Source organism: Macaca thibetana, chromosome 11 (assembly GCF_024542745.1).
Source record: "Macaca thibetana thibetana isolate TM-01 chromosome 11, ASM2454274v1, whole genome shotgun sequence".
Taxonomy (NCBI): Eukaryota; Metazoa; Chordata; class Mammalia; order Primates; family Cercopithecidae; genus Macaca; species Macaca thibetana.
Window position 1 is genome coordinate 35673748 of NC_065588.1, and position 26180 is coordinate 35699927.

A 26180-nucleotide genomic window follows, 5' to 3' on the forward strand; every position below is an offset into this window, starting at 1 on the left:
ATATTATTAATGTTTAAACTGGTTATTATCAACACTTTTACTCACTGGAAACTGTATAAAATACTTACCTTCTACCTCCAGTTTTTGTTTGTTTGGCTGTTAACAGTATTATACAATGATTAAGACCTTTATCAAATGATCCAGATCTTGTACACTTTGTTTGACTTACCTTATCATAAAAATATCTATCTCTAGTATTAATATAATTTTTATAAAACTGAGTAATATTATGACCCTGTAATGATTTATGTAGGTTTCTGTGTGTTTTGTGTAGAGCAGTATGAATTTTAAATACAGGAAAGGACAGTCAATTTTATTTCCATTTATATTTTTAACCTAAATTTTTCTTTTCATTAGCATAAACTATCAAAGACTAAGTAGCAAGGAAGATCTTGGCCCAGTCCAGGTGAGATTTAAAAAAAAAAATTCTATAAGTTATTTCAGCAATTGTGACATGCCGCCTAATGATCTAAATGTCTGAATACTGGAGAAAATTATTTTAAAGAAAATTTTGAGTCTTTAATTCTTTTAAAAGTTTTCCAGGTGGGAAATCTATGCCTTGAGAATATTTTAATTGATTGCTTATGAGAATCCCTTTGGACTACTGGTAATGTGACTAGGCCTATGTTTGCATAACATTTGATTCTGCTTGTTACTGATGAGCTGCCAAGGACAATTCACTTAGAGATTCTTACTTGGGGTTCACGTGATTATTGAGCAATTCATCTGTTCAAACATAGTAACCAGATTACTTTATATCAAATTGTGATGTCCAACTCTCACGTGGATCCCAAGATGATTTCTCTTTCAAAGTATAGCAAATAATTTTCTTAGCAAATAAAATTTTAATCAATTAGAAAATGCATAGATTATAATTAAATATAATTAAAGCTTGAAACTTTAACATCTAATGTCATTTTGTTAGCTATCTTTTTTTTTTTCCTTTGAATTGCCAGAGTTAAGCTAGATCAGAAAGATAATGGCAATGATACTAAAATCCCTTAGAAATCTTGTCACCTGGATTATGGGTTAATGAAACTCAGATTTCCTGTCTTTAGAAGGTAGCCTACTGGAATGGAGGGTGGAGAGGAGCAGGAGTAGGGTAGGCAGAGGGAAAGGTGCTCTTGAGTATATAGCCTTCGCTAATAACCACTCTCTTCCTAGTAAATTCTGTCAATTACTGATGGGTTGCCTTGCCTTAGGACTTTTTCTTTTGTAACCCCTGCCCTTTTCACTTATTTTAATTTCACTGTTTTGACTTTTCTCTTCTCTAGTTTACATATTTTGGTAATGTAAATGATTTTATCTTCTTTCCTATAGTCACAAGGCATGGACTCATATAGTACGCTTGACCCTCAGTTCAGCAAAATAGAGAACTGCAGTTTCACTCCAACATCTTTTTCAGTGGAGTTAGCTTCTAACAGACATATTTCAAAACTAAATTTCACACCCGGAATAGCACCTACTCCTCAGAAACTTGCATATGAAAAAAAGCAGAATGACCAGGTACCTTTGAATCATTACTTCTTAGCATTTTATATCATTATATTTTCATGAAACTCTTTTTTTCTCTTTTTATAGATTTAAAATATTTACATTTTGAATTGCTATAGATATAAAAAAATTAGGAGATAAATTAAGGATAATTCCCTTTAGATCAAAAACTTAATTCTTTGCAGTGTAGAAGATTGTGAATCCCAGAGCTGGGGTGTTTTTTAAAAAAAATCTTGGAATTTATCATTCTATTAGAAAACTATTGATAGTAGAATTGAAAGTAGTTCAGTGTGTTATATAGTAGTTGATGTTTATAATCACTGTAATTGATTAGTTGGTGATGTCATGATGACCCAATATGCATGATATGGAAAGTGTCCTGTGAAAGCAATATATAGTTTCAGAGATGGTCATAGTAGTCTTAAAGTGTGAAATGTGATGGCTTGATTCTTTATAATTTGAAAGATGACAAGTTTTTATGTTTGTTTTTTGATCAACACTATACAAATATGTAGAGATATGTAGTGCTAAAATGTTGTTCAATCATTGTGTGCTCTAAAGTTAAAAATATAAAATATATAAATATTAAAATTCTAAAATACATCTGTCATAAAGCATACCAGGAAATAATCTACTAAAAATGAAATTTAATTAAATGGTAATTAGGAAAATGCTTATGTAAACACTATGTCTTGTTAATAGGAATACTTAGCTTTGAATTTATCTTATTTTTAGCATGCAGTGGTTTTATGACATATTTATATATTTATAAATCAATTTATAATTAATTTATAGTTCTACATTTTAGAAATTATATTATAGTTATAGCTATGTATTATAGCATATCAGTTATATATATGCCATATGATAGTTATATATAATTCCATTTTGTTAAAGTTTTTATTAAAGACTCCCAGATAAGGGAAAATGAAGTATTACATTTCTGTGAGCCATGCTAGCCTTATTATAAAGGCCCAATACTTTTCGAATGATGCAATGAAAGACATTCTATTACCCATTCAGTTTGTATTTCGTAAGACAAAAACCTGCATTCTAGATCAGCTTATAACTCATCCTTGCTCTATTAAATAGTTTAAAGATAAAGGATAAAACATCTGTGCAATCTCTACTTAACTTTCTTGCCTATACATATTATACACTGCAGGTTAATGATGAGCTCAGAGAGGTAAATAATGTTATACTTAACATGGTAAAAGACTGGAAAGAGAAAATGTCCCTTTTCAATCATAGTGTCACATCATGAAATACTAGGGAAGTACTTAATAGTGTACTTTGAGGAATTTTGAAAAAAGTGAAAATAATTACAATGAAATTATAAAATACAAAAGAAAATGGGTTGAAAAACAAGTTAGAAGAAAAAGTGGCTTGGGGTTTCCTGATCCTTAGTTAAGTAGTATTTGTTGAATATGAAATACTATATTCTCTTCTCTTTTGATTTCTTTCTTATTTTAAGGGATAATGTTTTGCACCTCTGTCACTGTCTCTCAGATGTATTAGTTAGCTGAGACATTAGTGTAAGCGCTCTCTGACTTTAGTACATTTTTTTCCCCCCAAAGACTTTCAGTGTCTTTTTTTGACTCTCTCTTTTTTTTTTTTTTTTTTTTTTTTCTGACAATTCTGTCATTGGTTGTGTTTGGACTTCTCATTTATGTTTCATGAGTTATAAATCAAATGTATGACAGATAAAAATCATTGTTGAACAGATTAGTGTTGGGCCAATATAGTAAGTTACATTTATAGAGTACTTTCCACATTAACAAATTGATTATATTCTTTTCACAATAGTCTTCACACACTATCCCCCTTTTGAACTGAATAATGTTGATATTCAGAAAAATTAAAGTAGCAATCTAAAGTTACTCAATAAATGGAAGAACTGAGATAATTATAGCTCTTGTCTTGGGACACATTATTATTTTCTGTCAGAGAAATTTAACTTACAGTTATTCAAGATCCTCGTGTTCTGGGTGTTTTTTTTTCTTTTATTTTTATTTTTCAATTTGGAGAAAATGGTTAGCTTACCGTAGTATCAACTCTGTTATTTTAACAATGACTCAAATACTGGTATTGACTTTTTTTGTTAGGAAAGTATTTATTTTGTTTTCAATAAGTAGTAAAATTACTTTCTTTTGGACTATTTTTACAATTTTAAAATATAAATGCAGTTCATTTACATGACATTTTATGGTAAATAATTTAAATTTTATATATGTACATTTACTATTTTGGCAGTTTCTTCAATTTTTTTTTTCAGCTCAGTAATGTTAACTGTTCTTATTCCTTGCTTTCCAAGTTAAATAAAAGTCAAGATGTTCTCAGTCCATCACATAAAACTACACAATTTGGGACATTATTTGAAAGATTAAACAGGTAAGCAAAGATGCTGAAGGAAATAAAGAAGCTGTAGCATTCTGTACTTTCACTTAGCAATTTGATTTTAATGGACACAAATATTTTTAGTTAAAAATATAAACAGTCCTAAGTAATACTTCTAGAAAAAAAATCACAAAGTAAAATGTATTATTAAATTAAAATAGTGTAAGTAATTATTTTATAACATGAACATCTACCTTTAATTTGTTTAAGTTTATTTTCTATTTTTTGAGAAGTCTCACTCTTTCACCCAGGCTGGAGTGCAGTGGCACAATTATCTCAGCTCACTGCAACCTACGCCTCCTAAGTTCAAGTGATTCTTGTGCCTTAGCACCATAGTAGCTGGGATTACAGGTGTGTGTCACCACAGCCAGTTGGCTAATTTTTGAATTTTTAGTAGAGATGGGGTTTCACCATGTTGTCCAGGCTGGTCTCAATCTTCTGGCCTCAAGTGATCTGCCCACTTAGCCTCCCAGAGTCATTTATTTAGTTTTAAAATTATTTTGGACAAAGGTATTTTGCACATTTTGTAATCTCCATGAATTACTGTTTTCTTTTTCTGCAAAAATCGTGATTTCTTTTTCACATTTGTGGTAGTTGAATAGAATCCCACTTTTATTTTCTAGATGTCTGTAGATACAGTACAGTAGTGTCACCTTATCCACAGGAGATACGTTCCAAAACGCCCAGTGCAATCCCGAAATTGCAGACAGTGCCAAATCCTATATATGCTATGTTTTTTTGTATGCATACATACCTACGGTAAAGTTTAATTTATGTTAGGGACAGTAATAGATTAACAACAATAACTAATAATAGAACAATTATAATGATATACTGTTAAAAGTTATAAGAGTGTGGTCTCTTCTCTTGGTCTCAAAGTATCTTACTATATAAACTGTACTTACCTATTTTTGGACTATAATTGACTGTGGGTTGTAGACCACAGAAAGCAGAAACTGCAGAAAGTGAAACTGTGGGTAATAGGGAATTCTGTGAACCCTAGTTTGTTGTTTTAAAATCTATTAAGCTTGTAAAACCAGTTTGACCCACTCCTGGTGATGTGATGAGAAACCTTGAATCTGTCATACTATCCTAGTTTCCTTATTTTAGTAAATGGCACCACTATTCACTCAGTTGCCAAAGCCAAAATAAAAGTTGTCCTTGATTCCTTCCTTTCCTTCAACTCTCAATATCCATTTCACCAAAAAGGTGTTGTCAATTCTGTATTTTAATAAACTTTAAAATTATCTACTTACATTTCTGTTTCTGTGGGTTCCATCCCAGTCTATGACATCATTCTTTCTTGCCTGGAGAGTTGTAATGCCACATAATAGTTCTTTTTTGTTCTGAGATACATTTTTTAAAAACAGTTTTATGAATGTACAATTGACATAAACTTATTTAACTATGATAATGAATATATGCACTTTAATAAATTTTGACAATGTCAAAGATAATGACACATGAACACATTTATTATGCCTGGTAGTTTATTTGGGTACCTTGGTAATCCCTTCTCTCTATTGCTTCACGTCCTTTACACCTATCCCGAAGCAACCACTGATCTGCTTTGTGTTGCTGTCTCAGCGTAATTATTTTGAAATTCATCTATGTTGGTTGTTGCCCATATCTATAGTTCATTCCTTTTTATTGCAGAGTAGTATTTCATTGTATGGACATAGCACAACGTATTCATTTACCTGTTCATGGGCATTTGGTGTTTCTCCCCAGTTTTTGGCTATTCCAAATATACCTGCTGTGACAGTTCATGTATAAGTCTTTGTTTTTACATATACTTCATTTCTCCTGGGTGCAAGTGGAATGACTGGATCATGTGTTAGTTGCATGTTTAAGTTTTACAAAAACTACCGAACTATTTTCCAGTGGTATTTGTATCATTTTATGTTCCCATCAACAATGTGTGAACATTGCAACACATCCTTGCCAACACTTGGTACAGTCAGTCTTTTAAAATTTAACCCATTCTAGTCAGTGTGTAGTAGTACCTCATGTTTTTAGTTTGCATTTCCCTAATGACTAATGATTTTGGCATCTTTTCATGTGTGTGTTAGCCATTTGTGACTCTTTGGTGAAATGTTTACCCTTTTCATTTTATTACTGGTACCTTTTTGAAGTGCAAAAGGCTTAATTTGATGAAGTCCGACTTACTAATTTTTTCATTTATTAATTGTGCTTATGGTGTCAAAACCAACAAATCTTTGCCTAACCCAAGGTCATGAAGATTTTCTTCTGTTTTATACTTTTAGATCTTATATGTAGGTCTGTGTTTCATTTTGAGTTAGTTTTTATGTGTTGGGTGTGGTAAGGGTCTGAATCCATTATTTACATTTGTGGAAAAGAATATTCTTTCCTTGCTTAATTGCTTTGGCACCTTTGTCAGAAATCAATTGACTGTAAATATAAGGATTTTTTTTTTTCTGGAATCTCAATTCTGTTCTGTTGATTATGTTAGTAACAAACTGTCTTGGTTACTGTAGCTTTATTGCTAGTTTTGAAATCAAAGAAGTGTATTAGTCCAACATTTTTTTTTCAAAAATGTTTTGGCTCTTCTTAATCCTTTGCATTTCCATATAAATTTTAGGATCTGCTGGTCAGTTTCTGCAACAAAACCAAAAACCAGAAACCAAATCTATTTGGATTTTAAGAGATTATGTTGAATTTATAGATTAATTTTGATAGAATTGCTATCTATCTGTAGCATAGTGAGTTTGCCAGTCCACAAGCATAAAATGTTTTTCCTCTTTCATCTTTTTTAATTTCTTCAATAATGTATTATGGTTTTCAGGATATAAGTCTTGTTTCTTTCTTCCTAGTATTTTATTCTTTTTATGCTATTGTAAGTGGAATTACTTTCCCAATTTCATTTTGGATTATTCATTGGTAGTGTATATAAATACAATTGATTTTTGTATATGACTCTCATATCTTTTGACCTTGACAAATTCATTATTAGTTCTAGTAATAGTTGAGTAGGGTTTTTTTTAAATCATGGTGGAATATATTGTCCCTAAGTAAAGATATTTTCACCTCTCTCTTTTCAATCTGGATGCCTTCTTCTTCTTCCTTTTTTTTTTTTTTTCGTTTTGAACGTGATCTTAGCCAAAAGGCCAGGGAGCAATTTTGACTTCCCTTTCTTGCTTAACTTCGCTAACTAGAACCTCTAGTACAATGCTGAATAGCAGTGGCAAGAGGAGATGTGCTTATTCTTCTCAGTTTTAGGGAAAAAGCATTCAGTCTTTCACCAGTAAGTATGATGTTAGCTGTAGGTGTTTTTGTAAGCGTCCTTTATCAGGTTGTGAAAATTCTCTTCTGTTTCTAGAGCATTGAGAGTTTTTATCATGAATTTTGTCAAGCGCTCCTTCCATGTCTCTTGAAATTATGATGTTGTTTTTTTTCCTTTAACCTGTTAATATATAATAATTTATTTTTAGGTGTCAAACCACCTTGTATTGATGGGGTAAAAACTGCTTGGTGTATAATGTTCTCCATATGTTGTTGTATTTGGTTTGCTAATATTTTATTAATGGTTTTTGTGTCTATATTTATGAAGAATATTTGTCTGAATTTTTTATTTCTTTGTGATTGTTTGACTTTGGTATCAGGGTAATACTGGCCTCATAGAATAAGTTGAAAGTGTTTCCTCCTGTTTTATGTAAGAATTTGTAGAGGATTGGTATTATTTATTATTTCTAAGTTTTTCTTAGAATTCACCAGTGAAGCCATCTGCACGTGGACTTTTTTTAGTGAGAACACTTAATTACTAGTTCATTTTCTTTACTTGTTATGGTCTGTTCAGATTTTCTAGTTTGTTCTTGTGTCAGTTGTGGTAATTTGTGTTTTTCTAGGAATTTGTCCATTTCATCTGAGTTGCATGATTTGTTAGCATGAAGTTATTTATAGTATACCCTTGAATCCTTTTAGTTTCTGTAAGGTTGGTGATTATATCACTTCTTTAATTCTAGATATGCACCCTCTCTCTTTTTTTCATGTTTAGTGTAGCTGGTGGAGGGAAGGGACAGCTCCAGGCTAAAACTCTATGGACACTTACTATTTCTACTAAGGCTCAGTAGTTTTCTTGAAGTACTGCTTCTCAGTACTTTGTATGCCTTTGGTTACTTCACACATTCTGAAATGGTTGTTTTTGCACATTTTGTCTGGTTTTAACATTGCATTTTGTGGGAGAGTATTTGCCAAATTGCTCACTCTGTCATCCCGGAAGGTCCTGCGCCACATCAGGCTTTTTTTTTTTTTTTTTTTCTTTTTCTAAGTTAAACTAACCTTATATTCCTGGGATAAATCTCACCTTTCGCAATATGTTACTCTTGTTATGTATTCTTGGTTTTGATTTGGTCACATTTTGTTAGGAAATTCATCAGTCTTCATGAGGAATATATTTTGTAGGTTTCTTTTCTTATAATATCTTAGTCTGTTTTTGATCAGCATAATGCCAGTGTCATAGAATGAGCTGGGAAGTATTCCATCATGTTTACTTTTCTGGAAGAATTTGTATAGAGAGCATACACAGTTATGTGCTGCATAACAATGTTCCAGTCAACAATGAACAGCATATATGGTCCCATAAGATTATAATGGAGCTGAAAAATTCCTACCATTTAGTGACATCGTAGCTGTTGTAATGTAGTAGCACAACTCATTACTCATGTGTTTGTGGTGATGCTGGTATTAACAAACCTGCCAGTCATATAAAAGCAGAGCATATACAATTATGTATAATATATAATAATTGATAATGGTAATAAATGACTTGTTAATGGTTTATGTATTTATTGTACTATTGTTATTTTAGAGTGTGCTCTTTCTACTTATTAAAAAAAAAAAGTTAATTGTAAAACAGGCTCAGGCAGGTCCTTCAGGAGATATTCCAGAAGAAGGCATTGTTATCATAAGAAATGACAGTTCCCTGCAAATCAGTGCCCCTGAAGACCTTCCAGTGGGACAAGATGGGGAAGTGAAAGACAGTGATATTGATGATCCTGACCCTGTATGGACCTAGGCTAATGTATGTTTATGTCCTAGTTTTTAACAAAAAAGGTTAAAAGTAAGGAAAACATTTTTTAGATAGAAAAAAGCTTATAGAATAAGGCTGTAAAAGAAAAAGTTTTTTACAGCTGTACAATGTGTTTGTTTTAAGCTAAGTTGTTACAATAGAGTCAAAAAATTTAAAAAATTAAAACATAAAGCTACAGTAAGATAAGATTAATTTATTATTGATGAAAGAAATTTTAAAAAATAAATTTAGTGAAGCGTAAGTGTAGAGTGTTTATAAAGTCTACAGTAGTGTATAGTAATGTTCTAGGCCTTCACATTCACTTACCACTCACTCACTGACTTACCCAAAACAACTTTCATCCTGCAAGCACCATTCATGGTAAGTGTCCTTTGCAGATGTGCCTTTAAAAAAATTTTTATGCTGTATTTTTTTACTATACCTTTTCTATGTTTAGATACACAAATATCGTGTTACACTTGCCTACAATATTGTGCTGTAGGCAATTATAGTTTGTAGCCTAGGAACATTAGGCCATACTGTATAGCCTCGGTGTGTAATGGGCTATCCCATCTAGGTTTGTGTAAGTACATTCTATGATGTTGCCACAATGACAAAATTGCCTAACGACACATTTATCAAAATGTATCCTTGTTGTAAAGTGATACATGATTGTAATTTCTAACTTAAATTGTAAAGTTAATCAGTGAAGCCATGTGAGTACTGGTGTTCTTTTTTGTAGGAAGGATTTTTATTACAGTTTTAAGTTTTTACTAAACTCAGGGCTCGTCAATCAGATTATTTGTTATTGAGTGAGCTTTGGTAGTTTGTGTTATACAAAGAATGTATTTATTTTGTCTACCTTGTAGAATTTATTGACATAAGGTTGTTCATAACATTCTCTTATTATTTGTTTGAAATCTTTGCCATCTGTAGCACTGTCTTCTCTCTCATTAATGAGATTATTTTTCCCTAGTTATTCTCTATTTTTTTCTGACTATTCTGATTACAGCAATATCAGAATAGTCAGAAAATTATGTTCTCACAGAACATTTTTATGTTCTCACAGAATTATCTTTTAGTTTCACAATTCTTTTATTTTTCTATTTTTAAAAATTGAATTTTGCTTTTCTATTTATTTCCTTTTGTCTGCTTATTTTGCATTTAATTTTCTCTGCGTTTTCTAGTTTTTTTAAGTTAAGAGGTAAGGTCATTGATTTGAAACCATTCTTCTTTACTAATATACATATTTTAGGGCTATACATTTTCTACTAACTGCTGTTTCTGCTGTATCTTACAAATTTTGAAATACTATGTTTTCATTTTTATTCAGATCAAAATAGTTTTTTTTTTTTTTTTTTTTTTTTTTTTTTTTTTTTTTTTTGAGACGATGTCTCGCTCTGTTGCTGAGACTGGAGTACAGTAGTGTGATGTTGGCTCGCTGCAACCTCTGCCCCCTAGGTTCAGGTGATTCTCCTGCCTCAACCTCTTAAGTAGCTGGGATTACAGGCACCTGCCACCACACCTGGCTAATTTAAAAAAATATTTTTAGTAGAGTTGGGATTTAGTAGAGATTGGTCTCGAACTCCTGACCTTAAGTGATCCACCTGCCTCAGCCTCCCAAAGTGCTGGGATTATAGGCTTGAGACACCGTGCCCAGCCTAGATCAAAATACATTCTAATCTTTCTTTGGATTTCTTTTTCAATCTGTAAGTTATTTAGAGATTTGGTGTTTGATTCCCAGAAACTAAGACTTTCCCATTATCTTTTTGAATTAATTCCTTTGTGGACAAGGAACATACTTTGTATGATTTGATCATTACAAATTTATTGAGACTGGTACTGTGGCTAAGAATATGGTTTACATTTAATATGATAATGTATATGTTTGGGTTTAAGTCTGTCCTCTTGCTATTTGTATTTTATCTGTCACTTTGGTTCTTTTTCTACTTTTATTTGATTTAAATATTTTTATGACTTCTTTTGATCTCTTTTTGTTTATTAGCTATAATTCTGTTTTATTGATTGCTTTAGACTTTATAGGATATATGTTAATGTATCACAGATTATCTTCAAGTTATAGCATGAAGTATAGTATAAGAATCTTAAAGTAGTATACTTTTTATTTCTTCTCTCCTTTGGCCTTCGTGTTATATTCACACATTTATTTATATGTATGTTATAAACCCCATAATGCATTGTTGTTTTGTTTTAAAGAAAGCTAAATAAGAAAATATGTTTCTTATATTTAAGCACAGTTATTATTTTTAGTGGTCTGCATTATTTTGTGTAGATCTAGATTTCCATCTGGTGTCATTTTCTGTTTGAAAGACTTAACATTTCTTATATCATAGATCTGCTGGTGATTAATGCTCTAATCTTTGTATATTTGCAAATCTTTATTTTGCTTCTGTTTTTGAAAGATGTCTTTTGACTTGGTGTAGTTTCCAACTGAAAGTTTGCTGTCATTATCTTAATATCTGTACATATAATATAGTTTTTATCTTTTTTATGATTTTTCTATCATGATTTTTTAAACATTGATTTCTATTCTTTAAGATATTAATTTTCTTTCTAGTTCTTGTGTTTGGGTTTTGTTGATCTTGGATTTGCGTACTTATTATTTTTATCAAATTTGAAATTTTTATAGCCATTATTTCTTCAAATATTGTTTCTGACTCCTTTCCTTTTCCTTGGGGGACTCAGATTGGTAATTAGTCTACTTGAAATTTCAGTTTACTGTTTTTTCCAGTGCTGTTTTTCCAGTCTTTTTTCTCTCATTGCTTTATTTTATGTAGATTATATTACTATATCTTCAAAATCCCTAATTGTATCTTCCATGTGGTCTTATCTGCTGGTAATCCTATCCAGTGTAATTTTCACCTCTAGAACTTTGATTTAGCTTTTCTTTTTTATCTTCCATGTATCTATTAAGCATGTTCAGTATTTCCTGTCTTCTTGAAGACAGGAAATATAACTTTTAATGTCCTTGTTTATGAATTCCATTATTTTTGTCATTTCTTGATCTGTTTTTAAATAATTGATTTTGCTTCTCATTATAGATTTTCTCTTTTTTGCATTTCTCGTAATTTTGTTGGATTCTATACATTGTGAATTTTTATCTTTATAACTGCTGGATATTTTTATTTTCCTGCACATCATCCTGTAAATCGTTCAGGTACTTGGAAACACTATGATCTTATTGAGGCTTGCTTTTAAATTTTGTTAAGCAGAACAGTAAGCATTCAGTTTATAGCTAATTTTGCTCAACTGCTGAGGCAATACCCTTCTGAATACTTTCTTGATTCCCCTTGAATTATGAAATTTTCCACTCTAGAGGGTGGAAACAAAATTTTCCAGCCCTAGTGAGCTCCTGAGATAGTTCTGTTTTTCTCACCTTGGGTGGTTCTTTTCACAGCCTTTGGCAGTTACTTCACATGCATGTGCCGGTTAGTATTTAGTTGAACACTTGAGAAGAACACTCTGTGGCTCTCTGGAGGTCTTACTCTCTGAAACACTCTCCTTTATGGTACTCTAACTTTTAAACTCTATCCTCTGCAATCTCCCTGGATCCCCAGCTGTTTCCTCAACAAAGGGAGTCAGTTGGGCTCTGATTGGGTTCCCTTTCCGTGTTCTGTGGCTTGAATATTGTCTCCAGACAATAACCTAGGAACAATCACAGAGTTCTCCTCATTTGTTTTCTGTCTCTCAGGGATCATTATCTTGCTCACCTGGTCTCCCCTGACTGAAAACTGTTGTCTCATATTTTGTTCTGTTTTAAAAAAAAATTTTTTATTGATAACATATTATTTAATATTGTACATATTAATGGGATACATGTGATATGTTGTTGCATGCATGGAATGTGTAATAATCAAGTCAGGGTATTTAGGATATCCATCACCACAACCATTGATCATTTCTATGTGTTGAGAACATTTTAAGTCCTCATCTTTAGCTATTTTGAAATGTACAACACATTTTTGTTAACTATAGCACCGTACTCTACTATCAAACATTAGAACTTATTCATTCTATTTATTATATATTTGTACCCATTAGATCTCCCTTCACACCCCCTCCCTTCCCCCCTGCATACATATCTACATCCTCCTCAGCTTCTGGTAACTATCATTCTACTCTACCCCCTGGAGATCAACTTTTTTAGCTCCCACATGTAAGTGAGTACACGTGCTATTTGTCTTTCTGTATCTGGCTTATTTCACTTCCTGTTCCATCCATGTTGCTGCAAATGACACGATTTTATTTTTTAATGGTTAGATAATACTCTCTTTTGTAAATTTAACATTTTTTGTTATCCGTTCATCTATCGAAGTATGCTTAGGTTGATTCCATATCTTTGCTATTGTGAATAGTGCTGTGATAAACATGGGGGTGCATATATTGTTTTGATTGACTGTTTTCATTTTCTTTGGATAAATAGCCAGTAGTGAGGTTGCTGGATCATACCGCCATTCTACTTTTAGTTTTTTGAGATGTCTCCACATTCTTTTCCATAATGACAATATTAATTTACAGTCTCACCAACAGTGTATGAGAGTTCTCTTTTCTCTATGTCCTTACCAACATTTGTTATTTTTTTGTTTTTTGATAATAGCCATTCTAACTGAAATAAGATGATACCTTATTGTGATTTTGATTTGCATTTCCCTAATTACTAGTGATGTTGAGCATTTTTTTAAATATACCTTTTGGTCATTTGTATGTCTTCTTTTGAGAAGTGTCTATATCCTTTGCCCACTTTTTAATGGGATTGTTTGTTTTTTTCCTGTTTCATTTGAGTTTCTTGTATATGCTGGATACTAGTCCTTTGTCAGATTAATAATTTGCAAATATTTTCTTTCATTCAACAGGTTGTCTCTTCACGCTGATGATTGTTTCCTTTACTGTGAAGAAGCTTTTTAGTTTAATATAGTCCCACTTATCTATTTTTTTCTTCTTGTCTCTGCTTTTGAAGTCTAAGTCATAAAATCTTTGCCTAGACCATTGTCCTGGAGTGTTTCTTCTGTATTTTCTTCTAATAGTTTTATTGTTTCAAGCTATACATTTAAGTCTTTAATATTTTGAGTTGATTTTTGTATATGGTGAGAAGTAGTGGTCTAGTTTAATTCTTCCACATATGGATTTCTAGTGTACCCAGCACCATTTACTGAAGGTGTCCTTTTCCCAAGATATATTTGTGACACCTTTGTCAACAATCAGTTGGCTGTAAATATATGGGTTTACTTCTGGGTTCTCATTCTGTTCCATTGGTCCATGTCCCTGTTGTTGTATCAATATCATGCTGTTTGGTTATTATAGCCTTGTAATATATTTTGAAGTTGGGTAGTGTGATACCTCCAGCTTTGTTCTTTTTGCTCAGGATTGCTTTGGCTACTTGGGCTCTTTATTGGTTCCATACAAATTTTAGGCTTGTTTTTCTATGTCTGTGAAAAATTGATTGATAGGGATTACATTGACTCTGTAGATTGCTTTGGGTAGTATGATTATTTTAACAATACTCATTATTCTAATCCAGGAGCATTGGATGTCTTTCCATTTGTATCTTCTTCAATTTCTTTTATCAAAGATTTGTAGTTTCCCTTGTAGAGGCCTTTCACCTCCTTAGTTACATTTATTCCTAGGTATTTTATTTTCATATTTTGTAAGTATATAATGGTATTGCTTTCTTGATTTGTTTTTCAGATAGTTCATTATTGATGTATACAAAATCTACTGATGTTTGTTAACTTTCTGTCCTGCAACTTTACTGAACTTATCAAATCTAAGAGGTTTTTTTTTTTTTTTTTTTTTTTTTTTTTTTTTTTTTGTTTTTTTTTTTTTTTTTTTTTTTTTTGAGACGGAGACTCGCTCTGTCGCCCGGGCTGGAGTGCATTGGCCGGATCTCAGCTCACTGCAAGCTCCGCCTCCCGGGTTTACGCTGCCTCAGCCTCCGGAGTAGCTGGGACTACAGGCGCCCGCCTAATTTTTTGTATTTTTTTAGTAGAGATGGGGTTTCACCGTGTTAGCCAGGATGGTCTCGATCTCCTGACCTCGTGATCCGCCCATCTCGGCCTCCCAAAGTGCTGGGATTACAGGCTTGAGCCACCGCGCCCGGCCGAGTCTAGGATTTTCTTTTTTTTTCTTTTTTTTTTTATTATTATTATGATTATACTTTAAGTTCTAGGGTACATGTGCATAACGTGCAGGTTTGTTACATATGTATACTTGTGCCATGTTGCTGTGCTGCACCCATCAACTCGTCAGCACCCAACAACTCGTCATTTACATCAGGTATAATTCCCAATGCAATCCCTCCCCCCTCCCCATGATAGGCCCCGGAGTGTGATGTCCCCCTTCCCGAGTCCAAGTGATCTCATTGTTCAGTTCCCACCTATGAGTGAGAACATGCAGTGTTTGGTTTTCTGTTCTTGTGATAGTTTGCTAAGAATGATGGTTTCCAGCTGCATCCATGTCCCTACAAAGGACACAAACTCATCCTTTTTTATGGCTGCATAGTATTCCATGGTGTATATGTGCCAGATTTTCTTAATCCAGTCTGTCACTGATGGACATTTGGGTTGATTCCAAGTCTTTGCTATTGTGAATAGTGCCGCAATGAACATACGTGTGCATGTGTCTTTATAGCAGCATGATTTATAAACCTTTGGGTATATCCCCAGTAATGGGATGGCTGGGTCATATGGTACATCTAGTTCTAGATCCTTGAGGAATGGCCATACTGTTTTCCATAATGGTTGGACTAGTTTACAATCCCACCACAGTGTAAAAGTGTTCCTATTTCTCCACATCCTCTCCAGCATCTGTTGTTTCCTGACTTTTTAATGATCGCCATTCTAACTGGTGTGAGATGGTATCTCATTGTGGTTTTGATTTGCATTTCTCTGATGGCCAGTGATGATGAGCATTTTTTCATGTGTCTGTTGGCTGTATGCATGTCTTCTTTTGAGAAGTGTCTGTTCATATCCTTTGCCCACTTTTTGATGGGGTTGTTTGTTTTTTTCTTGTAAATTTGTTTGAGTTCTTTGTAGGTTCTGGATATTAGCCCTTTGTCAGATGAGTAGATTGCAAAAATTTTCTCCCATTCTGTAGGTTGCCTGTTCACTCTGATGGTAGTTTCTTTTGCTGTGCAGAAGCTTTTTAGTTTAATTAGATCCCATTTGTCAATTTTGGCTTTTGCTGCCATTGCTTTTGGTGTTTTAGACATGAAGTTTTTGCCCATGCCTATGTCCTGAATGGTACTACCTAGGTTTTTCTCTAGGGTTTTTATGGTATTAGGGCTAACATTTAAGTCTCTAATCCATCTTGAATTAATTTTCATGTAAGGAGTAAGGAAAGGATCCAGTTTCAGCTTTCTACTTATGGCTAGCCAATTTTCCCAGCACCATTTATTAAATAGGGAATCCTTTCCCCATTTCTTGTTTTTCTCAGGTTTGTCAAAGATCAGATGGCTGTAGATGTGTAGTATTATTTCTGAGGACTCTGTTCTGTTCCATTGGTCTATATCTCTGTTTTGGTACCAGTACCATGCTGTTTTGGTTACTGTAGCCTTGTAGTATAGTTTGAAGTCAGGTAGCGTGATGCCTCCAGCTTTGTTCTTTTGACCTAGGATTGTCTTGGAGATGCGGGCTCTTTTTTGGTTCCATATGAACTTTAAAGCAGTTTTTTCCAATTCTGTGAAGAAACTCATTGGTAGCTTGATGGGGATGGCATTGAATCTATAAATTACCTTGGGCAGTATGGCCATTTTCACCATATTGATTCTTCCTATCCATGAGCATGGTATGTTCTTCCATTTGTTTGTGTCCTGTTTTATTTCACTGAGCAGTGGTTTGTAGTTCTCCTTGAAGAGGTCCCTTACATCCCTTGTAAGTTGGATTCCTAGGTATTTTATTCTCTTTGAAGCAATTGTGAATGGAAGTTCGTTCATGATTTGGCTCTCTGTTTGTCTGTTACTGGTGTATAAGAATGCTTGTGATTTTTGCACATTAATTTTGTATCCTGAGACTTTGCTGAAGTTTCTAAATATAAGATCATGTAATCTGCAAAGAGGGACAATTTGACTTTCCCTTTTCCAGTCTGGATGCCTTTTGTTTCTTTCTCTTGCCTCATTGCTCTAGCTGGGACCTCTAATACTATGTTGAATAGGAGTGGTGAAAGAGCATCCTTGTCTTGTTCTAGTTCTTAGAAGAAAGGCTTTCAGGTTTTTCCCATTCAGTATGATAGCTGTGGGTTTGTCGTGGATGACCTTTATTATATTCCGATATGTTCCTTCTATGCTTAGTTTGTTGAACGTTTTTATCATGAATGGGTGTTGAATTTTATTGCATGCTTTTCCTGAATTAATTGGTAGGATAATATAGTTTTTATCCTTCACTCTGTTGATGTTTTATATCACATTGATTGGTTTGCATATGTTGAACCATCCTTATATCCCTACGATAATCCACTTGATTATCGTGTATTATCTTTAAGTACTTTTGGATTTGGTTTACTACTGTATTGTTGAGGATTTTTGTGCCTGTTCATCAGGAATATTGGCCTGTAATTTTCTTTTTGTTGTTGTGTCCTTGCCTGGTTTTGATATCAGAGTAATGCTGGCTTCATATAATGCGTTAGGAAGATTTCCTCCTCTTCAATATTTTGTCTAGATGATCGGTCTTATGTTGAGAGTGTGGCATTGAAGTCTCCAACTCTTATTGTATTGGTGTCTCTCTCTATTTAGATCTAATAATATTTGCTTTAAGAATCTTGATGCTCTAGTGTTGGGTGCATATATATATTTAGAAATGTTATGTCCTCCTGCTGAATTGATCCTTTTATCATTGTATAATGACCTTTGTTTCTTTTAAGTGTTTTTGACTTAAAGCCTTCTCACTTTTGGTTTCCTTTTGTGTGGGATATCTTTTTCCATCCCTTTACTTTTAGTCTATATGTATCTTAACAGATGAATTGAGTTTCTTGTGGGTAGCATATAGTTGTTATATGGTTTCTTATTCATTCGGTGGATCTATGTCTTTTAATGGGAAATTTTAATCAGTTTACATTCAAGGTTAGTCTCGATATGTGAGGACTTATTTCTGTCATTTTGTCAATTGTCTTCTGGTTGTGTTTCTTTTGTTCTCTTATTTCTCTCTTATTATTTATCTTAATGGTTTGATTTTCTGGTGTGGTAACATTTGAGTCCTTTTTCTTCATTATTTGTATCTTTGCTCTACTGGTTAGTTTTATCATGCATTTTCATGATGGTAGATATCATCCCTTCACTTTGAGGTGAAAGAATCAACAAGCAATTCTTGTAGGGCAGGTCTAGTGGTGATGAATTGCCTGCTTTCTTTTTCTTTCTTTCGTTTTTTTTTGGCTTGGAAATGTTTTTATTTCTGTTTCATTTTTGAAGCATAGCTTTTCTGGGTATTCCTGTCTCCCGGAATATATAATCCCTTTCTCTCCTGGCCTGTAAGATTTCTGTTAAAAATTCATTGTTAGTCTCTAATAGGAATTCACTTATATATGACCACTTCTCTCTTGTTTTTAGAATTATTCATCTTTGAGTTTTTGTTTATTTATTTATTTGAGATAGAGTCTTGCTCCATCACTCAGGCTGGAGTGTAATGGTGCAATCTCAGCTCACTGCAACCTCTGCCTCCTGGGTTCAATTGATTCTCTTGCCTCAGCCTCCTGAATAACTGGGACCACAGGCGCATGCCGCCACACCCAGCTAAATTTTGTATTTTGGATTTTCGCCATGTTGGCCATGCTGGTCTTGAACTCCTGACTGCAGGTGATCTGCCCACTTCGGCCTCCCAAAGTGCTGGGATTACAGGCATGAACCACTGCGCCCGACCTGTCTTTGACTTTTGACAGTTTGACTATAATGTGGTGGGAGATGAGAGCTTTTTGGGTTGTATTTCTTTTGGGATCTTTTAGTTATCTGGATATCTAAATTTCTTGCTAGTCTTGGGAAGTTTTCAGCTATTATTTTATCAAATAGGTTTTCTATACTATTAAACTTTTCTTCACCTTTTGGGACCCTCAACATCTGAATATTTTGTCACTTTATGGTGTCTCATATGTCACGTCTTTCTACATTTCTTCTTCTTCTTTGTTTTTTTTTAAAAGACCTATAAGTTCTGAAACTCTTCTGTTTGATCTAATCTATTAATGCTCTTGATTGTATTTTTCATTTCATTCATTGACTTTTTCAGTTCCAGGATTTCTTTTTTGTGATATCTCTCTGTGAATTTCTCATTTATATTCTAAATTGTTTTGCTGATTTCTTTGATTTTTTTATCTGTGTTCTTTGTTATCTCACTTAGCTTCTTTTATATCATGATTTTGAATTCTTTTTCAGGTATTTCATAAATTTCTTTTTTGTTAAAATCTGTTGTTGGAGAATTATTGTGTTCTTTTGAAGGTGCCATATTTCCTTGCTTTTTCATGTTTGTGTTCTTTTATTGATATATGTGCACCAGATGTAATAGTTTCTTCTTCTGATTTTTTGGATTGGCTTTCATAGGGGAAGACTTTTTCCTGTAGGTGTATCCATAAAGTTGGTTGGGTAGGACACTTGGATTTTGATTCTGGATACATGCAGTAATGTAGTCTTTGTATAATTTCTTAAACTGTACACACTGTCAGTGCTGATTTCCTCATTGACTTAGGCCACAAAATTGTTAGAGGAGGCTGTGGTGAGATTTTTCTGGGGATGGAGTGCCAGGTGGGACAGTCTTTTGGCCCCAGTGGTGGCAATTGCATACTGAGTATGACTGTTCTTGGGTCTCTAAATAGCATGTTTATGTGCTGGCATTGACAGATCCAGGTGGGCCAATTCTTGGTCCTCCTGGAAGCTTACTCAGGTTCTGGTTGCGGTAGTGGCAGACCAGGTGGGTGGGTAAGTCTTTGGGCCCCTATACAGTGTATGTGGTGTGGGTGATGATAGTCATGGTGGTGGGACGGACAACCCTCAGGTTTCTAGGTGGCATTTGTTGGCGATAGTGGTAGCTTTGACAGGTTGGGCTAGCTAGCCTCCTGGGTGGTGTGAGTGTGTGGGTGCTGGCAGGGTAGCAGCAGGCTGGGCAAGCCCATTTTCAAGCCCTGGGAAGGAATGCACAGATGCCAGCTGTGGTTGATGGATGGGGCAATCTCCAGGCCTCTGCATGGGTAGATTGGGCACTGGTGGCAGGTTTTCTGGGTCTGTTGTTAGACTCAGGTAGTGTGCACATGTACCTGGGGCAACTGATGGAGTAAGATGATCCCCAGACCCCCAGGTGGTATGCTTGGGCACTGGGGCTAGTGCTAGGTGAGGCAGACCTCTTCTTAAGTCCTTACAATGGTGTACATGGGCACAGGCTATGGTGGGTGTGGCAGGACAAGCCCCAGGACTCTGGAAGGCATGCTAGGGTACTGGAGGTGGCAGGTGGTGTGGGGCTGTTATTAAGCCCCCTGGTGGTATATGTGTGTGCATCGGGGTGGCTGATGGTGCAAGACAATTCCTGGGGCCTCAAGCATCATGCTTGGACTTGGCGGATGCAGGGGTGTGTGGAAGGAATGGTGCCAGGCTGGGTGGGCCTGTCCTCAGGCCCCCTGATGGTGCATGGGTGTAGCCTGTAGTGAACAGGGCAGGCTAGTCCCCAGTGCTTGAGCAGTATGCCTGGGTAGCAGTGGCAGCAGAAGCAGTGGGTAGGGAAAGCCTGTCTTCAGGGGCCTGCAAGTGTGAGGTGGCTCTGCTGCTAGGGGGAGACAATTTCTACCTTTGGTAGCTGCCTGAGGCAGGCAGATTTAAGGCCCTGGGTAGAGCATGCTTTGACACTTGGCAGTGGCAGTTGGCGGGGAGAACCTATCTTCAGCGCATGTACAAGTGTGTGGCTGCCCTGTAACTGGGGGAGCTATAAGTGATAGCAGTCCCAGGCTGGCAGGTTTCTGTCTCTGGGGAGCACATGTTGTGGCACCCTTTGTACCAGGGGTAGTCTTCCTGGTGTGCTATACCACCTTTTTCCTAGTGTGCAGGACACTGTGGGCTAGAGTACTAGGGGGCTGTGCTGGTCCACAGGGTCCAACTGGTGTCTTACTGCTGCACCCATCTAGGCAGACATGGGAAAATGTCAGTGGGGCTCCAGGGATATGTAGATGCAAGGGTTTTTGAGCCCTGGGGCAGGATACCATCTGTTGGGGCCAGGGTATCAAATGATGCTCTGAAGCAGCTGCTTCGGATTTGAGGTTTGTGTGGGACCTGGCATTAACTCCCTTACTACAGCAGTGCCATCTTTGGGGACCTTCTCATTCCATTCTCAGAGCCCATGGGGGTTGAGGGACTCTAATGTGACCAGGATTATAGGAGTCTGTGATAAGAATGTAGACTGCTGGGGATCTCTCATTTAACCTTTCCCCACACTGGGGAGCCTCTCCTGGCTCTGCTGTTGTAGGGAGGCTAAGCCATCTGCGTAGCCTCCCTCTCCTTCTGTGCCCCAGGTGTTTCCTGTCACTTCTATGAATTCCAGTGTGCTCTCTTTCATATTCTCTTTGATGTGTGACTATCTACTGACTACTTTGATTCTTTGTGGAAAAGTGTCCTATGCCTCGAGTCAGCCATCTTGAAACTATCCTCCAGTTTTTAAATTTTATTAGTTAGTAGGGTCAGTCTGGCCCCTGTTATTTCATTTTAGTCAGATGGAGATCCTGAAATTCATTCTTCAGGAGATTCATTGAGAAGTCAGACTGCTGTTTTCCAAGGCAAAATGTCAATTTCACTTTTGTGCTCAGGACATTTATTTCAATGATTTCTTATTGTTCTTTTCAAGAGCAAGGCTCTGCATAATCTGGGCCCTTTTGTACTTTATAGCTGTAGGTCATAAGTGTTCTTTCATTGATTCTATTCCAGCTTTACCCTCTTCTGTTTCTCAAACATGCTGCAAATTTTGCATTTCTACTTTTTATCCAGTATGCTTATTCCTGTTTTCATGTATCTAACCATTCTGTATCGTTAGTGTATTTATCACTTCCTTACTCTAGTGACTTTCCTCACCAAAGTGTCTGAAACACGACCTCCAACACAAGGCATCCCATCATGTGATCTGGTAGTACTTGTAATTAGCTTTTATATTTGTTTACTTCTTTGTTTCTTAACCACTGTATTTGTTAGTGGTTCATTTTCTTTTATTTGTTTATTATCATCCTTCACTAGACTATAACCTCTGTTGTCTCCCTACTACATAATAGACACATTAAATATTTGTTGAATACACATAAAAAGCTTATTTAGATAATGAATGTTTTTATTAAAATTTTAGTCCATAATTTTTAATGAATTTTATATTTATAGGAAAACATAAATTATTTAAAAAGTTGAACTGACTTGTCTTAATTCTTTTCAGTTTTTTAGGATAATTGCTTTCTGTCATCTCTAGAAGTAAGAATCCTTCCCAACTTTAGTTCCCAAATCAGAAGCCATCTGCCTAAGTTTTCTCAAGCAGAAGAATCTCTTCTTACCTCCATTTACTGTTTTAGCATTTGACTGTAGGATAATACCTGTCACTTTGTAATTTTTTTCTTCCTCTTTTATACTGTAACTTTCTTGTTGGCAATAACTACTCTACATTTCTCTATTGTCCACATCTCTTAGTGATTCCACTGAGTCAGATGCTTAAAATACCCTTTAAAAATCATGATTTTGGAAAATGGCAGATAGGAGACAGGGCTAGTATGCAGCTCCCACTTGGACAGAACAGCATGTGAAGACTCACATCATGAACTTTTACTCCAAAAAGTACTGCAGAAACATACCAGGAAAATCAAAAGAATTCAAAGACCCTTTGAAAGATGTGGCTTGCTCTGCAACTCCATGAGACAGCCAAAAAATTCAGTTCCCAAAGTGTGAGGGGGGGGATAGCTTGCTTCCAAACACATGTCTCTACTGGGGAACCAGAAAATCCAGATTACGGGAGAAGGATTTAACCTTGCCTAGAGATGAAATGGAAGTAGGGAGCTAAGCGAAATATAAAAGTAGAAGGAGCAGCTGGAAGAGCCCTGTAGGCACTCCTTGTCCCCAGTTTGAGCTCAGGGAAGCCATGCCTGGCCTTCTCTCACAGGGGTCCTTGGGGAAGATACCCAGTGGAATTGAGGAGGGGCCACAGGGTGAAAGAAGCTTCTAATTGAACTCTGTAATAATTTTGACTAAACATGAATTTTCATGAGCAGAATCTTGGCGGAGGGGTGCAAATGGGAAGTGCAGATATGAGTGCAGAAGCTGCAGCCAGCAGTGTGGGTAGACAGGGAGCGGCAAGACCTGGGAGCCCTGGTTGCTTTCTTAGTGGGGAGGCTTATAGCCTGGAGCACGATCTCAGCACTATGTGCCCCCTGCCTGGATGTAAACTTGGCATTGTTGGTGGGCATGGTGAGAGTGAATCAGGCTTTACTCGCTGTGTGGGAGCTGGGAGAAGCCTATCACTAGAGGCTTTCTCTCAGTGATAAACTGTATGATGCAGCAGAGGTAGCCATTATCCTCTGTGGAACATAACTTCATTGGCCTGAGAACCACCCCCATCCCCCACAGTGGCTGAAGCAAGCACTGCCCAAGGAGGGTCTGAGCACACACCTTTCTAACTCTGCCTTTACCTGATTTTTTTTTCCCCTCACTCTGGTAGCCAAAGACAAAAGACATAAACTCTTGGGAACTCTATGGCCCCACCTATCGCTTGAGAAACCTGAAAATTTATCTTGGCCAATGTAGGGCAAACTTTTATACCCCTTCCACTACCACAGATGGTGCTCTCTTGAAAGTGCCACCTCTGGACTGGAGGCCAGCCAACTCATTCCATTACAGCAACTCAGAACAAGCCTGCTCCAAAGGAGGAGAAAATAACAGCTAATTCTACCATGTGCAACATCCTGGCTATCCAGAGGTCCTGAGTCTGTTCATGTGACAGCTTCACCACTAGCATAAGCAGCATTTGAGAAAACCAGTGCACTAAACAAAACCACAACCAAGGACTCTCACAGAGTCCATATCACTCCCCTGCCACCTCCACTGCAGCAGGTGCTGGTATCCATGGCCGGGAGACCTGAAGATGGATCACATCATCACATCACAGGACTCTTTGCAGACATTCCCCAGCACCACCCTGGAGTCTGATAGCCTCGCTGGGTGGCTAGACCCAATCACTGCAGTCTGGCTCACATGCAGCCCCACCCGTAGGGGAAGGGGGAGAGCACCACATCAAAGGCTCACCCTGTGGGACAAAAGAATCTGAACAGCAGCCCTTGTGTTCCAGATCTTTCCACTGAAACAGTGCCCCCAAATGACAAGGAACCAGAGAAGTAATTCTGGTACTATGACAAAACAAGTTTCTGTAACACCCCCAAAAGACCACACTAAGCTCTCCAGCAGTGGATCCAAACCAAGAAGAAATCTCTGAATTGCCAGATAAAGAATTCAGAAGGTTGATTAATATGCTACTCAGGGAGGTACTAGAAAAAGGAGAACACCAACTTAAGGAAATTAAAAAAAAAAAAAAAAAAAAAAAAAAAAAGATATGGATGAAAAGGTCTCCAGAGAAATAGATGTCATAAAGAAAATACAATTACACTTCTGTAAGTGAAAGATGCATTTAGAGAAATACAAAATACACTGGAAAGTTTCAACAATAGAATCGAACAAGTAGAAAGAACTTGAGTTTGAAGACAAGGCTTTTGAATTAACCCAATCCAGTAAAGACAAAGAAAAACTAATTAATAAAAAATAAATGAACAAAGCCTTCAAGAAATTTGGGATTATGGTAAACAACCAAACATAAGAATAATCAGTGTTCCTGAGGAAGAAGAGAAATCTACAAGTTTGGAAAACTTATTTGAGGGAATAATCAAGGATAACTTCCCTAGTCTTACTAGAGATCTAGATATTCAAATACAAGAAGCTCAAAGAACACCCAGGAAATTCATCACAAAAAGATAATCACCTAGGCACATAGTCATCAAGTTATCTAAAGTCAAGGCAAAGGAAAGAATTTTAAGAACTGTGAGGCAAAAGCGTCAGGTAACCTACAAAGGAAAACCTGTAAGATTAACAAGAGATTTCTCAGCAGTAACCCTACAAGCCAGAAGGGATTGGGATCCTATCTTTAGCCTCCTTAAACAAAGTAAAAGCCAATAATTTTATATCCATTGAAACTAAGCTTCATAATGTGAGATAAAGTATTTTTCAGACAAACATATGCTGAGAGAATTCACCACTACCAAGCCAGCACTACAAGAAATGCTAAAAGGAGTTCTAAATTTTGAAATAAAACCATAAAATATACCAAAATGGAACCTCCTTAAAGCATAAATTTCACAGGGCTTGTAAAACAATAACTGAAAAAAAACACCAAGATATCCAGGCAACAACTAAATGATGAATAGAAAAGTACTTCACATCTCAGTACTAACATTGAATATAAATGGCCTAAATGCTCCACCTAAGAGATACAGAATGTCAGAATGAGTAAAAATCCATCCACCAAGTATCTGTTGTCTTCAAGAGACTCATGTAACACATAAGAACTCACATAAACTTAAGGTGGAGAGGTGGAAAAAGATATTCCATGCAAACAGAAACCAAAAGTAAAGACAAAGAAGGACATTATATAATGATGAAAGGATTAGTACAACAGGAAAATGTCACAATCCTAAATATACATGCACCTAACATAGGAGCTCCCAAATTTATAAAACAATTACTACTAGACCTAAGAAAAGAGATAGATGGCAAATAATAGTGGGGGATTTCAGTACTCCACTGACAACATTAGAGAGGTCATCAGGACAAAAAGTCAACAAAGAAACAATGGGCTTAAACTGTACCCTCGAACAAATACACTTAACAGATATTTACAGTATATTGTACCCAAAAACTGCAGAATATGCATTCTTTTCATCAGTATATGGAACATTCTCCAAGATAGACCATATGATAGGCTGCAAAACAAGTCTCAGTAAATTTAAGAAAACAAATTATATCAAGTACTCTCTCAGATCACAGTGGGATAAAATTGGAAATCAACTCCAGAAGGAACCCTGAAAACTGTACGAATACATGGAAATTAAATAATCTGCTCCTAAATGATCTTTAGGTCAACAATGAAATCAAAACAGAAATCCAAACATTCTTTGAACTGAACAGTAGTAGTGACATATCCTATCAAAATCTCTGGAATACAGCAAAAGTGGTGCTAAGAGGAAAGTTAATAGCATTAAATGCCTACATCAA

The 26180-nt window shown here is 35.7% G+C and overlaps 1 protein-coding gene across 2 annotated transcripts in view; it reads left to right on the plus strand.

The window, feature by feature from the left end:
• Positions 1-26180, plus strand: part of C11H12orf40 (chromosome 11 C12orf40 homolog) — a 130115-nt gene that overhangs the window by 22414 nt on the left and 81521 nt on the right. For both annotated transcript variants that reach the window (XR_007717909.1, XM_050750133.1), the window contains exons 5-7: positions 358-406; positions 1321-1506; positions 3770-3885. Coding sequence is in view for 1 of the 2 variants with exons in the window: in XM_050750133.1 (XP_050606090.1) it covers positions 358-406; positions 1321-1506; positions 3770-3885 (351 nt within the window). In the remaining variant the exon portion in view is untranslated. The remainder of the gene's footprint in view (positions 1-357; positions 407-1320; positions 1507-3769; positions 3886-26180) is intronic.